General features: G+C 34.0%; 1 protein-coding gene across 2 annotated transcripts in view; it reads left to right on the forward strand.

Moving 5' to 3' along the window:
- Positions 1-17,416, forward strand: part of Cdh7 (cadherin 7) — a 135,328-nt gene that overhangs the window by 56,981 nt on the left and 60,931 nt on the right. For both annotated transcript variants that reach the window (XM_059280437.1, XM_059280438.1), the window contains exons 4-5: positions 2,305-2,472; positions 5,513-5,700. In XM_059280437.1, the coding sequence (XP_059136420.1) occupies positions 2,305-2,472; positions 5,513-5,700 (356 nt within the window). The remainder of the gene's footprint in view (positions 1-2,304; positions 2,473-5,512; positions 5,701-17,416) is intronic.

The following is a 17,416-nucleotide window of genomic DNA, read 5'->3' on the forward strand; positions in this document are numbered from 1 at the left end:
CGTCACAGTGAGCACGCATGTATTCACAAAGACATGTGGAGGTCACAGGTTGACAATGGAGTCTTCCTCAAACTCCCCCTATTTTATTTATTAAGGAAGGTCTCTCACTGATCTTGGAGCATGCCAGCTATTTCTATTATTGTAGCTGGTCAGCTTGCCCCAGTGATCCACTGGCTCTGCCTCAGAAAGCTAAGATTAATGAGGGCCACCACACCGGCTGGACTTATCCATAGGCTCTGAGCATTCAAGCAGGTCTTCACTCTTGCAAAACAAGTGCTTTATTCACCAAACAACCACTTTTCCTCCCAGAATTTCTTTCTGATCACCTTAAATGACTGTCTAACACACTGTTTTGCAAAGGAGATAACAAACACACATTGATGTCGGAAGAAAGATGTAAGAATGCATTGAAATAAAAGCTTTAAACTACGACTAGAATATTTTTTGTAAAATAAGTCTCTTTTCATAAAGATGAAATGTATTTATTCCCCAAATTTTCAAGATTATCAGTCATTAATTAAAAAACACACTATACTTTTTAATGACAATTAAAAACAAGAAAAAAGAAAAAGACATAAATACCTAAGTCCAAGAATCTATAGCACAAGAAAGTCTGTTTGTAAACAGCTATGCTGAGTGAGGCCCATATGCTTGTTTTGCTATAGAGTTAGAAATAATGAAGAAGCAAGAAATATTCCTAAAAATCACTGCAGTTCACAAAGGATACTTTTGTATCAGACACTCCACATATAAAACTGTTGAGTATATAACATTTTTTTCATTTATGGTAACATTTAAAAAATAAATAAATAGTATACAGACAGCAAATGCCACCGAAAATGTTAGTTTGTGATGCTATGCATGTACCTGTTGATCCCAGTTATACAGAGTGCTTAGAAAAAGTGAGTGATGTCAAGAAATAAAATTTGGCCCATGTGAGTATGTGTTACTCAAATGTATAGATGTAGATGTGTTGCTGATGTGATGTGTGCATGTGCGTATTTGTAGGTGTGCTTATGTTTGAGAGACAGTGGTAGAAATAAGCATAAATATATGGTTATATAAGGTACAAATGCCATTCAACTTGGAGTCTTGGTACTTGATAATGAATTATTATAAGTATTTGAAGTGGGAGAAAAAGAAAGGATAAATTAATTACCATATCCTTTGTCTTGTGTGTTCTCATTTTTAGAAATAAGAAGACTACCTTGTTCATTTTTAAAGTGTTATCGATTTCACTATTTTTGTTCAGAACTTTTAGTAGCTCTTGCTTCCATGATGGTCTTTTTGCCACTTTGCATTGTGTGACCAAAACTAAGACTGAGCATCTGCTGAGCAGCAGAAGAGAGTTTTGGATGTTGTTCTTGTTGATGATGACGATGATGATTTCTGAGACAGAGTAATCCAGGCTGTTCGGCTGCTCACTTCCATTGAGGACTCATTGCCTTGAGCACCTGACCATTTGTTCCCTACTTCTGACATGCTGGGACTGCAGACTTCCTCCACCTGGCCATGTGGTTTTGATTTTTAGATACCAGGTTTCGCTCTGCAGCCAAGCTGGTGTGGAAGTCACTATGTAGCTGACTTGCCTAAGTATAGGCAAGGTAGCAGATTAAACTGGCCAATCAGCTTCTCAACTGTTTTGAGGTGAAGAGGTAAAAGATATGGAAGAGAAGAAATGAGAAAGGATAGGCTGACAAATGAGAAGAATGTTCACATCTTCCTTTTCTGAGAATTCGAAGTGCCATCTCTTTTTTATTTGTGTGGTTTCTTCTAATTATCACTATGGCAACTGCTAACTACTCAAACACTTGAAGGTGTACTATTTAACATGCAGAGGAAGTTATAATGAAGTCAGAGGTTCTCTGCCAGTCCCTCTGACAGCTATCTTAGATCTGCAAGTTAAATAACCAGAAGAAGAAATTTGGGTCTACAAACAAAAGAGATATGCAATATTAGAGCTGAGTAGAAGTTTATCCATGTCATATAGGCACTAATAAGGATAACAAAACCTAAGAATAATTTCCTCAAATAAATACTGATAAGACTATATTATAGTATTTTCTCTGCTGTTTACTATACTGTTTAAGTATAAACATATATATTTTTAGTATGATGTTCAGGTGAATGTACCTAAAGTATGTATACACCCATGGTCTCTAATCTATGCTCAAAAAACGAAAGCAGGCCAAAAAAGTCAAAAGACTACAACTGAAGAGTGACCTGTTGCTCCTTTATAGATGTGTGTTGCTACTAAAATGCAGTGAATCATGGTGCTATTTACTGAGATTTAAAATCTTACAGGAGTCATCAAGACTGCCCTTCCAAACATGGATAGAGAGGCTAAAGACCAGTATTTGCTTGTCATTCAGGCAAAGGATATGGTTGGTCAAAATGGCGGACTATCTGGAACCACTTCAGTCACCGTGACCCTAACTGATGTCAATGATAACCCACCTCGCTTTCCACGAAGTAAGTTATTCAATGTGATTACTGCCTGTAAGAAACATCTTTACAATCTTTACAATTCCTTTCAAATATTACTTTTCTTTCTTATTTATTCTTCACTAATATATTGCATCCAACCCCAGTTTTGCCTCCTTCCTCTCCTCCTAGTCTGTTCCCTGCCACCTCCCCTCTCCGGCAGATCCACTCCTTCTCCTTTCCCTTGTAGAAAACGGAGGCCCTCCAAGGGATATCAATCAAACACAACATGTGAAGTTACAATCGGACTAGGGACAAACCCTCATATTAAGGCTGGGCAAGGCAGCACAGTAGTAGGAAAAGAGTCCCAAGAGCAGGCAAAAGACTCAAATGACCTTCTCCCAAATTTGTATTTTATCAAAGGCCTAACTTGAGCTCAGACTATGTAATAGCAAGGCTAATAGGGAGATGGTATCACATCTTCATATTTCTCTCTAAACATAACACAATCCGCCTTGAATTTATACTTTAAATTGTGTATAAGTGTTAATTATAATTGTATATTTATACTTACCAAGGTTTTGTTTTAATTCATACTATGTTTTTACAGCTGCTGTCAATTACAAACATCACTTCTCTGTTCTAAACACAAAAGTTTTGCTTTGCTTTTAAGGGTTTAAAATAGTAGTGCTTTATGTTTAAAGTAAGTTTCATTATAACTATTAACATTTTAAGTGCACAAATTAAGGAGACACATCATACTACAATCATATGTTCATTTTAAGCTTTTTGACCAGATCATATACACTGAGCATTCCTTTCACAGTTACACCATATTCCTCTCATGCAAAATTAAATGTCTAAAAATAATGCAATCTAAAACATCAGAAATATAACCTCAGATGAGCTTCTGTCCTAAGTGGGTTTTTTTTTTTTTTTTTTTTTTTTTTTTTTTTTTTTTTTTTTGCTTATCCAGAAATAAGGAGAAAAAAAAAAAAAAAAAAAAAAAAAAACCTGTATTGTCAAGGTAGCTGTGTCTTGTTTACAAAATCTTTTTGCCCTAAGCTTATTTTGTAACATGTGAGATTCCATTAGAATGTTAAAGAAAATTTCTTTCTTTCTTTCTTTTTTCTTTCTTTCTCCCTTCCTTCCTTCCCTCCCACCTTTCTTCCTTCCTTCCTTCCTTCCTTTCTTTCTTTCTTTCTTTCTTTCTTTCTTTCTTTCTTTCTTTCTTTCTTTCTTTTATAACTGCATCACATGTATAATTTACCTTGATGATATTCTTCATTATCACCAACTCTTATTCCCTTCTCTCTTCCTCAGAACCTCCTTCTTCCCAATGAGTCCTCCCCATTTTGTTTGTTTGTGGCCCACTGTGTTTACTTTGCATTGCCTGAATGAGCTTGGGCAAATGGGCAGATCATAACTATTACAAGGTCATCTTGAACTTGACCACTTTAAGGAAAAGGGCTCCTTTTCCCCAGAGTCCATAAACCACCATTGTCTTAAAACTCACAGGTTAGGAGGTCTGTCTGCAATGTCTCTAAAATGGTTATCCAGTAGAAGCAAGAAACTCAATTCTATACCGAGAGAGAAATAAACAATATAAAACAACCATTGTGAGCTACTGTGCAAAGTCTTATTCTTTTTTTCAATCATTTAATATGGTTGGATATTTTGTATATTTCAATACTTGTTTATTTTACAAGAATCATAATGGTACTTCCAGAAAACATAAAAAGACACATGTTTTTAGTTAAACACAAACACACACACACACACACACACACACACACACACACACACACAAAATCCTTCCCTTTGTGGTTTTTCTGGCTTACCATGGGAAGACGGAAAGAGTTTTACAAACTAATGCTATTGTTATCTTAGATTCCTTGTGAAAAGGCTGCTTCCTCTAAAGCTGGTGAAGGGATGATATTGTCGCTTTCAGGATCTGTGCTTCTCCCACTTTCCTCACATGGAGCCTAGGCTTTCCGGTCTCAGAGCCTTTCCGGGATTCTAAAGTGAAGAAACCCGAATACTTTTCATTTTTTCCATTTCTCTACAAATTATTTAACTACTATATTCTTGAAATATTTTAATTTTACTAAGGATACATCTATGTGTGTGAGGAACCCATTGAAAATGATACAGATATGTTGCAATCATTATAAAATCGTAGTATTAAGTGTTTAAAAATTACGGTCCAAAATGGCAGTGCGCCCTTACTTTTCTAAGTTCCTCTTAAAGACAGTCTGTCCCTTTTATATGCCAAACTCCAAATGCATCATGACTTTACAATTAATGGAGTATGAAATAAGGTCAAGGGGCAAGAAAAATAAATGATTAAAAAAATTGTCAAGGATCATATTCCTCACCCAACTTCCACATCAGCTCCTCAATATACTTTTTTTATCTGGAAAAGGGTAAAAGGGATTAATAAAGCAGTGAAATAAAAGGTTGTATAAGTCATTTCTCTTTTTTTTTTTCTTCAGCCCTTTAAAAATAATATTACTTATTCGTTTGCACAGTTATGTCCAAAATCATGGCTATAGAAATCACAAATTCACCTCTTCTTTCTAAAATAATATTAACATTTTACAGACAGACTTATATTACCATCCCCACAGCTGCTTGTCCAGTTTTGTGGAAGTTTCTTTGTAAAAGATACTAAGTAAATTCCAGCGTTAACTTATCAGAAATATTAGTCATGCCTTTGGACATTTGAAGCACGAAGTGTTTTGTTGTTTAATATTATTGTGGTGGTTAATTATATCTAAATGACACCATAAGTTTAATAATTATACTTTAGTTATTAGTCTAGTTTCATTGCTTTAGAAAGCATATTTATCTTTACTAGATTTACATCTACTCTGAATTCCTTCGGTAATCTGTTTCTGTCACTTGTCATTGCTGAAATATCAACCTCAAATTTCTTAAGGCTTCAGGAAACTTATCATTCATTTTATGTTGTCTTAGCTTTTCCTTATTTGGAAAACAGAACAATAATATATTATGAAAAAATCAGTAGTTCTTATAAGTGGGTGATTTTAAGTTTCTGTTCATTGTTTATTTTGACATTTCACAGGATCTTACCAGTATAATGTTCCAGAATCTTTGCCTGTGGCATCAGTTGTGGCCAGAATTAAAGCTGCTGATGCAGATATAGGAGTTAATGCAGAAATGGAATACAAAATAGTGGATGGTGATGGATTGGGTATTTTCAAAATATCTGCTGACAAAGACACACAGGAAGGAATCATTACAATACAAAAGGTAATATTTTCATGGTTATTTTTATTCTATAAGGGTGATGTCATGGACTATCATACCACAGGGTTTGCTTTGATGGAAGAATGTGCCAGACACACTCAATGTCATAGAGAACCATTGCTATTTAAATTTATTACAGGATAAGCTATGTATTTATATTTATTTCTCAAATTCTTGTACAAATTTGAATAGCATTTTCAATATTACCTCTCAATTCTATTTACCTAGTAAAATCATTTCCATTATTCAAGGCCCTGTAACAATTAGACCACTGTCTAGTATGCACATTTGAATACTCACAAAGAGATAAATGATTATTTCTTGAATATTGCAGTAATGGGGCCTTAAATTCAACCCAAAGTCATTTTATGCAAGACAAACACTATATGCTTCACATATGAAAACAATATACATATAATTAGAAGCAAAGTGAGGAAGTCTTGCTGCTTTAGCAATTACTTTGTTTAAAAATATATAATAATTATGACTTGAGGAATTTATAGTAAAAGAGCATGGCTATCTTTAAATTCTATTGTAATCTTTTACACAAAAAGGTAGATAAAAGAGCAGTATAACTGGGCAGTGGTGGCGCACGCCTTTAATCTCAGTACTCGGAAGGCAGAGGCAGGCAGATCTCTGTGAGTTCGAGGCCAGCCTGAGTGAGTTCCAGAAAAGGCTCCAAAGCCACACACAGAAACCCTGTCTCAAAAAAATCAAAAAACAAATAGTAGTATAATAAAAAATATTATTTCTTTACTTTAGCATATTTAAATTGCTCCCATCCATCATTGATTAAGTATGGGTACTTGTAACCTTATCCTCTCTTCAGTGTTGATCTTGAAAATTTTAGCAAAAAGAAAATTAACAGAGTTGATTGCAAAATAAGAAAATAGTAAAATATCAAATTCATGAAATGTTAAAAGTTTATGGACTCCCAATCTTCCTCAAATTGGGATGTCTATAAGGCTCAGAATCCAGGTGTATAACTCTGTAATTAGTATTTAGTGATAATTAACACAGCAATAAAAAAATTATAGTTTAATTGTTATATTAAGACATATGTTTGATTTCAGGCCAATGGGCAAAACATTTCTGTAGTTATTTCTAGTGGACAGATGCTGTTTTCGCTCTCCATGTAACAATCTTTGTGCAATAGTTTTAATAAGTAGGATAGGCTAAGTATTAGTAAAATGTTTTGCTTTGTTGTCTAAAATAAAAGGAATGCACTAAGGTACACATCTGCTCAGAGATTTCATATTAAAAAATTTGAAAACATACTGAAAATATTTTTATTCATCATTCATTAACAATGAATATGTTTTATAGCTTTTAATGGACATGCTTTAAATAATTGAAATTATATTTAGTATAAAATATTGAAGTCAATAATAGAAAACTTAAAGGTTATACTTAGTTTTTTATTTATTTTAATAAATATGTGTTTGTGCTGGTATGGAGTAACAGTGTGTGGGGTCATGTGTGTGGGACTTATGTGGTGATGTGTGGAGATTAGAAAACAACTTTCAAGATTAGTTTTCTCTTTCCACTATGTGGAATCAAACTCAGTTCCTCAGGTTGGTAGTAGAAGCCTGTACCCTCTGAGCAATCTTACTGGCCACAATTCTCAATTTTTAAATATTAAAATAATTTCTATAATTAAAAAATATTAAAAGTGCATAGAAGAACTAGAGGAAACCATTAATGAACTGAGCCAGTGAAATGAACTTCAAAGGGAAACTGAGCTCTAAATTAGACATATATAAACAGCACACAAATAAACTTCCATTGTATGTGGCTATCAATATCTGTCAGAAAAATATAAATATACTTAGTTGCATATTCTTCCTGGATCTATCCATCAACATTGTGAAGCTATTATTTATTTCAGCTAAAATATGAGAAAATTATTAAATGTCTCACAATGGATGAAATGGTTATGTAACAAATTCTAGAAAATTTCAAAAAGTGACATAATGACATTTCTTTATCGTATTAAGCAGTTTGGAAATCCTTAAAGAGAAAACAACTGAAAACAAAAGTATTATTTAAATTTTTCTGAGCCTTGCTATAATTTTATGACAATTATATTTATATAGAATGAAATCTTATGAAATAATTGTCAAATAATTAATGCACACTATACATTTTTACTCTAGTGAAAAAATTCTGAAATATATTCATGCACTTAATATTCAACTCTTTTGCTTAGAAAAAACTGATATAGGTGCAGAAATAACTCATGAAAATTATGTTTAATGGGTTTAATCTTATTTTGTTGATAGAGCACTAATAAGTACTAAAAAGGTATATTCTTCTGTCTAATCAATTAAAATTCTAAAATGTTTCAGTTCCTTCTAAATTTGCACTAATATGTTTTAATTTATGATGATGGAGAAATTCTCTACTCAGGCAAATGAATCTGAAAGATCACCTTCATCTAATTATTATTCAATAATTTATTATTGCAAATATCAATTTAATATTATATGAAAAGCTACCTAATTATCTTATATTTGTATCTGGATAAATATAAGATTAAAGTTATTGATAATTAAAATCAAATTTTTTCTCTAGCAGTTTCTAGTATATGTATGATATATAATAATCATTCTTATATAATGTCAACAACTATTTTTGAAACTGCTAAACACACATAGTATACAAAATTACCATATAAGACAATGTCTTTAATGTCCCAAATATTGAGTCTTTAGTATGGCAAAAAATAATGACTGAAGGAAAAAGAAAAGTACAATGAAAATAAGCCATTTCATTATTGTAGTACCATACCATAACTAGGCAGAAAACTTTACTGTGTAATAAATAATTATTTAGTTTGACATCTTATGTATGGAAAATCAAATTCTGCTTATCAAATATCAACATAATATGTTTAAATTAAAAAATATACCAGGATGGGCAGTGATGGTGCATGCCTTTAATCCCAGCACTTGGGAGGCAGAGGCAGGCGGATCTCTGTGAGTTCAAGGCCAGCCTGGTCTCCAAAGTGAGTTCCAGGAAGGCACAAAGCTACACAGAGAAACCCTCTCTCAAAAAACTAAATAAATAAATAAATAAATAAATAAATAAATAAATAAATAAAAATAAAAATAAAAATAAAAATAAAAAATATGCCAAGAACACTCAGCTGTGGAATCCTAACATGATTTTCTGTACTGATCTAAACCTACTAAGATAAACTTTTATTTCAACAGAAGTCTTAACTGAGGAGTCAACAATAGTAAATTAGTCTTAATCATGCTTCCTAAATTTACTTTAACTTCACTAAAAAGACAGATTGATATGCTTTCTATATTTTATCTTAATTTAGAAGATGTAGTCAACACAGTAATCAGAACCATTAAATTCTAAAAGTTCACCAGTCTAGGTCAACAAATAGTGTGACCCACACAGGGTGTCTCTGCCAAATGTTGATGTTATTAGCCTATAATCATAGAATAGATTCTTATTAGGACAGGATACCAGAATCTTTGACACTTGAAATAGTAATTTTTAAAGAACCAATGGTGCCTATAAATTATATAAATATTTACACAAAACCAATTAAAAGCACAAGCTATGGTTTTTTGAGAAAGGTAAGTATCTCAAGCATTAAAAAATGCTGCTTCAACTTACTTAGTTTCTACCCTTCATGTTGTTTACTAAGAGACACTGAGGGATTTTGTTGTTGTATATCAATCTAATTATTATTTCTAAAATTCTTCACTCTGAAACACCTTTCTAAAATTATGACTAACTTAGTTAAACAAGGTGAATAATTACCATATGTAAAGTAATTATTTTGAAAGTATTAACTCACTTAAAATAATTTATGATTTAAATAAGAATTCATTAAATTACTGAAAATTACCTAATTACGTTTTTTTTTTTTTTTTTTTTTTTTTTTTTGGTCAAGCTGATTAATACAGTGGTCCATAAAGTGGCCTCATTTGTTCTTTCCTTCTTTAAACATTAACAAAAGGAGACAAATTTTCTTATATATCTAATTTCTTTACAAGAAAGGAAATGAATATTGGTGTGTATACTTATGTCTCCCAGATGAAGGAAATTAATTTACAAATTCAGATGCTACAATTTAGTAAATATTCCAAGTTCTAAATTGTATTGACCTAAAAGACTGTGGTCATTATCCAAAGCTTGGGAGAAGGTCTAAGAATACTCAAGATGGTACTCAATTGCTTACTTTGAGCAAAGCTAACATAAATTTTGAATGAAGTCTAAAGAAGTAGCTGGACTCCATAATATGTTCAAAAAACCCATTGTTCAAACCTTCTTGAGACTGAAATGAAATGTTCATGAATTTGAGGCCAACATGGGCTGCATAGCTGGTCCCCTCCCCAATTTCTCTGTAATAGTTACATTTCCCATTTCTGTAATAAAAAATAACCTGGTAAAAACAAATTAAGAAAAAGGGAGTTTATTTTTCTTCATAGGGTGTGGTCCATCATGGTAGCAGGAGCTTGAGGAATTTGGTCACATAGAACACAGGAATCAGGGAGTAATGACTGCTAGTACTTCTGAGAAATGCATGGAGTCTGCTTATAGGGTAAAGGAATATACTAAGAAGGCTCACTACAGAACAGGAGATTTATTGTAGGGTCCTGGAAGGCTGAGGTACAGTGCCACGCTGTTCTTCCGCCTGAGTCTGTCCCAGCATCCAAGCCCATGAGGGAGAGAAGAGAGAGGCATATGTGCATCTCAGGTCTTAAGGCTAGCCCTGAGGCCATGCCCAAGGGGCAGGTACTTCAATGTCATAGGTAGGTAGGACAGTTACCTGCTACATCTCTAGGAATGGTGCTTTAAGGTCATAGATAGGACAGATATCCACTACAAGTACTCTTTGTCTCAATCTGAGACACCAGCTGATAGAACAATGCCACCCAGAGTTAAGGTGGGTTTTCCAACTCAATGGTCCCAATCCTCATAGGCATTTTATAGGTTAATTTATCTAACTCACCCCTCACAGGTATACTCATAATCTTATCTCATATAATTCTAGATTTTGTCAGGTTGACAATTAACCATCCCTTATCAACTTGACACTCTAACATGTCATATTTAAGTCATAACTATCTGTCTTAATAGGCTCATGGCTATTTCATGTTACAAAATACATTCAGTCCAACATCAATAGTCTCCATAGTCTTTTAGATTTCCAAGATAGTTTAAATAAAGTCCAGTTCACTTCTCGGACTAAAGGCAATATCCAAAATGTGAGCTCCTATATAATAAAACAACAATAATAATTAATTACATAGTTCCAATGCTTTTATTCTTATGCTATCCAATGGCATAAGAATAAAAAAAACTATTTAAAAAAGAAGGAATGGGAATATAAAAAGGAAAGAACCAATTGGAGCAATAATTAAATCCAGCAGGGAAAATGCTAAATCCTGAAGCTCCATGTAAGGTATCTAGGACTTGATTTAGACTAATATATGATCTAAATGATTTGGATAGCCACATCTTTGAATCACAGCTGCCCACAGCACACATAGCCTATCTCTTCATCTAAATCCAATTCATGTTTGTAGTGTTCCTGGAATTCCTAATACCCTGGGGTCTCCATTGAATTTATGTGTCTCCACATTCACTATGTGCCCTTTAAATGCTTCCTTGTCAAGTTACTGACCTTACAGTAAATTCCCTGGCCCATATACTCCATGACCCTCTAAATCTTGAATGTTCCATGCCTGAAAAACCAGTACCACATGGTCAACAATGTCAGTTAGGCATGGATCCTGGATATTAGACTAGAGTGGCTGCAACTTCCTTGCTAATCTTTGGGGTATCCTTACCTAAAAAGTTGCTCTCCAGAAAGCAGGTACCCTTTTGGCATTCACAGTTTAGGCTCTTCCCATTCAAATGTACTTGTGTTTTCACAAATTAGAGCTTTAGATGAGAGAGTTCTTTTCCTCTGGACACCTGTCCTACTACCCTATGTAGAACAGGAGGTCTGCCTCTAAAAGTTACAAACTTTTTTGTGTTTTCCCTTTTTGTTGCTCTTTTCCCTGTAGAACCTGGTAAGAGTGGTAAGTAACAGCAATGCTCCAGAATGAACACGTTACTGCCTTTGTATTTCCTCAGACAAATATACTTTACAATTTGAACTCACTGACATTCTCAGAGAAAAGAAAGAATGCAGCTAAACTCTTAATAGTCTCTAAACCATTTTTCTCTCAAGTTCTCTTTCCCCTGAAGGCCCTACAGTCCACATATCTCTTGACATTCTGGTTTCAGTATACTCCATTAAAATAGTCCATTAAGCTCTGTTTACAACATTTTATAAAATTTCTAGCCCAAATTTCCTAATGCTTCTTCATGCCTCCCACTTTGTGGTAGGAACCTGCTGTGCTGGCTCTTTTCCTCCTTACTGATAGAAAACAACCTAGAAAAACAATTCAAGAAAGAAGACTTTGCCCCCAGTCTGAGTGTGGTCTACTATGGAAGAAAGTCATAGAGGCAGGACAAGGGACTGCTTCTCACAGTTGTCCTCAATCAGGAGGTAGATGAAGATCAGAGGTAGAGAGCTGGTGCTAAGCTCATTTTCTTTTTTATATAATCCAGATTCCAAGCCCATTGAATGGTGTCACCCATAGTTGTGATGGACATACCCCATTCAATCAATGCATATGAAAATTCCCTCACACACATGTACAGAGACTTTTCTCTAAAGTGATTGAGGATCCAATCTAGATGGTCATTGATACAAACAATCACACTTTCCTCGATATGAAAAATAAAAGATCACCACTACCACAAACTAAAATTCAATACTTGGACAGTGAATGAATTGCTCTTTTCCTCAGGTAGAGTTGTAAAAGCAGGACCTCCTTGCAACAGTTATTATTCAAAGATTTCTCTATAGGAAATGATATGTCATATTCAGGGACCAAGAATCAGAATATTTACTTAGATAAAATGTGGGAAGTAGTGTAGACTATGGTAGAGGCCGAGAGAGATGAAAGGCTGGTAATGTTCCCTTCAGTGGTCTGCACTTGGTGAACATAGACAAATGTGCTCATTGGCATAAAGAAACAATGGGATGCAAATAGTAAATGTTATAAGGTACTTTTCTTCCAGCTTCAACAGAATAGATTGTGAACAGAGAATGTAAATCTTTGCTGCTTTCATCTGAGCCTTATATTAGTGTAATGATTCTAATTCATTGCAAACATTCATTCTTTTCTAAATACTAGTTATAATGAGGATCTATGTCTTTGATATTGTCTCTGTCAATGGGTTATATACTTTTTCTTTTTCACTTCTTTGCTTTCTTGTCTGTTATTCTTATATTCTTACTCTTTCAAGTTTATAGACTTGCATTCATTTAAGTTTTTTCTTTTCTTGTTTTTGACCTTTGCTGATCCAGAACAGCTTGATGATCATGGCTTCAGTCCTAAATGATTTTAGTGGTTGATCAGACCAAGAACATTTTGTACCTGCTCAAATCCTAAATCATTCCTTTTAAGATAATTGTTGTTCTAGAATCAATAAAAGTTGTCTCTATCGTTTCAACTAGTTTTGAAATAGTTTAATTTGTACTTGTTTAATAAGGCATTTTAATAAATAATTTAATAGAAATAGTGAAATGCTCATTATGATGGAGTGTGGGAATGAGATACCTTACATTTTTATATTTTATACTTCTAAAAAAATTATTCATTTAGTAGCATCACTTAGAAGTAATGAGATTTCCATTAGTGACAGCTACAAAATTACACTAACATCAATAGCGTTACTATACTCACATTATCAGAATGCTTGTGTGATCTTCTAGCCATCATGCTTACCTGAAAGGCAAATTTATGAGAATTGGGTATAGCCTCTCAGTCCCTCTCTTTCACATTTCTAGACTCCCCAAACAAGTGCCACGGTACCTGTGGGCATCTTGGAATGACTTTCAAACCCAGGTTTTTGAAGCCAATGAAATCTATATTCTTTACTTCAGAAGAGATTCTTGGCTGATATTTTGTACCTGAAGTTGTGCTGGAGTATCTGCAGAGTTCAAATTTCTATTCTTTAGATTTCATGTATCTGGCTAATATCTAACTGTGTAATCAAAATGAGGGATTTTCATTTTCATTATGTTGCCAAGACCTCAGTGAGCCAAGGCCCGTATAAACATTTCCAGAGCCCCTGCACAACTTATGGAATTTTCTGGACACTGAATGGCACATCTAATTTCCATGCTTTCTTGTGCCAAACCTTGTGGCATTTTTTTGTGAAATCTGAAGGGCCTTTTCTTATTCATATTCTAAGTATAACTGAGCAATCCTGAAATAAAAGCATTGAGCTCTCCTTTATTCTTTCTGTACATACTTAAAAAATTCCTAAGACAAACAATAAAACACTATGGGCAGTTCACAAAAAAATTCCATTCGTGAGTAAATTTTCCATTTCTTCCTAGATACAAGAAAATGTTTACAACCAGATTGTCAATTCACTGGCAAGATTTCAGATAAAGACATAAGTTTATTTATTTCTTCTACTCATTCCAAATATGCAAATAGTCTCTCACATTTTGATAAGTGCTCTAGTGTCCAATTAGTTATTGTAGTTTGATTATAAATTTTAACTGGAGTGTATTCTTTATGATCATCTGAATGTATTCTTCTCTGATTCATAGCATAATTGAACTTAACTTCATGTCCTTTTCATTATCTATATAGTCTCACATTGTTTATTGCAATTTGAGTAATTTGTTGTCACATGTTTTAACATTTACATATTTTAGAGTTAAGATGGAGTGAACTCAGGAACAAGGAGAAACAGGAAAGTTGAACCTTTACAAACTGTGAGAGAGAATTGTGAAAGACTACTTTCAATTATGAAATTATTGCATGAATGTCTTCACAGAAAATTCTTAAGAGATCAGCAGTACAATATCCATAAGACTTGGTGTGTGCTTAAGTACTTATGCTATTTCCAAAATTTAAGCACAGCTTCTGTGAATAATGAATAGAATGATTATGTTGTAATAAGATGAAAATGGTGATAAAATAATAGTGTTAGACATTTAGAGCAATGCATAGGCTAATCTGTGGCCGTTAATGAACACTTTCATGATACTATTTATAATGAGTCAGATAGGGATTTGAGATTCACACAGTATCAAGATAAAGATTATCCTATCTGAATGAAACTGAATTTTTCACTCTACCTAGAGTACATTTCTATACCTTAATTTACAATGTAGGAACTTCAGTCTTTTATAAATTTCCTTAGAGATGTGTGTTTCAGTTTTCAATATAAACCTCAGCTGGGATTAGATATGGAATTCTCTTTTATAAAATGTATTATTATAGTTATAAGGAAGTAAAAACTGCATTTTCAAACTGTATTTCCTTTGAAGGCTAACTACTTCCAGCCTCTGCTCCACAAATGGCTTGTCACAATGTCCAGACAATATGCTCATGTTGCATCAGGACAACACTATCTACACTGTCTCCTCATATCCACAGCTAGAAGGGAGGGAATAAAGCCTAAATTGTAGAGCATAACTGTAAAATTTTTGGTAATTATGCTGTCTTCTCTCTTCTGTGAGGAAGAAAGAGATAGAATGTGTGCTGTTCTTTCAGCCTGTGGCTCATATGCACAGAACTGTAATATCTAGAGTTTACTTTCCTGTGTTCAAATGTGTATGTTGCCTAATACATGAAACATTGAGGTACTCATTCCCAAAGGCAAGTTTGTATTTCACTACTTCTTAGATTCTTGCTGAGGCTGCATGGAGAACACAGTAGAGTTTCAGGTGTTTGTTTTTTTTTTTTTTTCTCACTCAAATTTTTCTTCATAGATTTTATTTAATTAGCTAAGTTGCGAAGAAGTTTTCTCATGTTGTAGTAAAAGTAGTTCTTTATTTTAGGCTGTGAATAAAGGATACATTCAGGGTTTTTATGAGAACAAAATATGATGAACCAATACAAACCCTATGATTGGTTGTATAGATGGATCTCAAAGAATATATACATGTACATATGCAGATGTAACATCTACTCCATTAATAAGGAATTAGCATTCTTTGATGAAAGTTGATATTAATCTAGTTGCCAACACATGGTAAATTTGTGAAAGACACTAAGACTCTTTCCTTAGATTTTTTCCCTTTGGTTTTGACAGTTACTACCACAGTTATTTCAGAATGTGTGTGTGTGTGTGTGTGTGTGTGTGTGTGTGTGTGTGTTGAGAGAGAGAGAGAGAGAGAGAAAGAGAGAGAGAGAGAGAGAGAGAGAGAGAGAGATTTTCCAATAAGTCATGAAATTTATAAGGCAAAAATATTAATCATAAAAATGCAAATGTTTCCTTACTTTCTGTCTTTTAAGATGACATGTTGATTTCTAAATTAGTTTTACTGGCCAATTCCAATAAAGCCATTTTAAAATAGACTCCAAAGGATTAAATCATTATATGATATGTACAATGGTCAAAGGGAACATTTAAAAGCAACAACAGTGACTAATGTATGGATATTTTTGTTGTTCCTTTAGGATTGGGTTATACAAACTAGCCATGTACCTAGGAATGTCCTTTATGACATGCTTGTAGTATACCAGTAAATATTGTTGGGTCATGAGCAAGGTTTGATGCTCAAGAACATAAAACAGGATAGACGTTTAAAGGAACAAGCTGTGTCCCTGTACATGCAATAAATTTACAGTGTGGTTGAGTACACTTGCAAACTGTGAATGTATGCTAAGGATACAAGGATATTAGACATTGCTTGTTAAAACAGCAACAACAAAAAAAAAAAAATTAAGAGATCAGAAAAAGACTCAGAGAAGGCAAATTGTTTTATTCTTCCAGAATGGAGACATTTAAATGATTTTCCTGCTTGTCTTAGATGAGCTCAAAGACTCAGCAGCAGCCACATGAGGTAAAGTAAGTTCTGCCTCTGTGGAGCAGGCTTGTGACCTGGAAGAAGAAGAGTTATAGCCAGAAGTTTCTCTTGTCCTGCCAGGCCCGCAGTCAGGATGAATCTCTGTCACCTGCGTCCCACAGCCACATAGTACCAAGTAAACACACAGAGGCTTATATTATTTACAAACTATATAGCCTATGGGTCAGGCCTCTTATTAGACCCTCTTATAACTTAATCCATTTCTATTGATCTATATATTGCCACATGATTGTGGATTTAATGGTCTGCTGGCATCTTGTTGCTCCTTGGGTAGCAGACTGGTGTCTACCCCACTCTCCTTTCTTCTCCTGTCTCTCCAGTTGGAATGTACTGCCTAATCTTATTCTGCCTCACAATTGGCCAAACAGCTTTATTTATCAAACAATCATAGCAACAGATATTCACAGCAAGGAGGGGCTGGGTGTGTGCTTCTTATTAGATAGCCATTATCCTTAACTTATGCCAGGAACACTAAGAGCAGACATTACTGAGGTCTCCTCACACTCACATCCCAAGTAATATTGGCTCATTACCAACACATTGTTAAGGTCATAACTAGTAAAAGTATGGATTCTTCAACTATATATTGGTTTTTGATGTAAGTATTTCCTTCCCTTTCCTGCTTTCTTCTTCCTCTTAGGCTCTCTATCTCCTGCCCCTTCCATTGTCATGAGGTGAGCAGCTACACACTACTCTGCATTTCTCTCTGATATGATTGTCTGCTTCACTACAGGCCCACAGCAAGGGAACCTTGTAAACATGAATTCATATTTCTGAAATCCTGGAAAAATAAATCCT

Source organism: Peromyscus eremicus, chromosome 15, assembly GCF_949786415.1.
Source record: "Peromyscus eremicus chromosome 15, PerEre_H2_v1, whole genome shotgun sequence".
NCBI lineage: Eukaryota > Metazoa > Chordata > Mammalia > Rodentia > Cricetidae > Peromyscus > Peromyscus eremicus.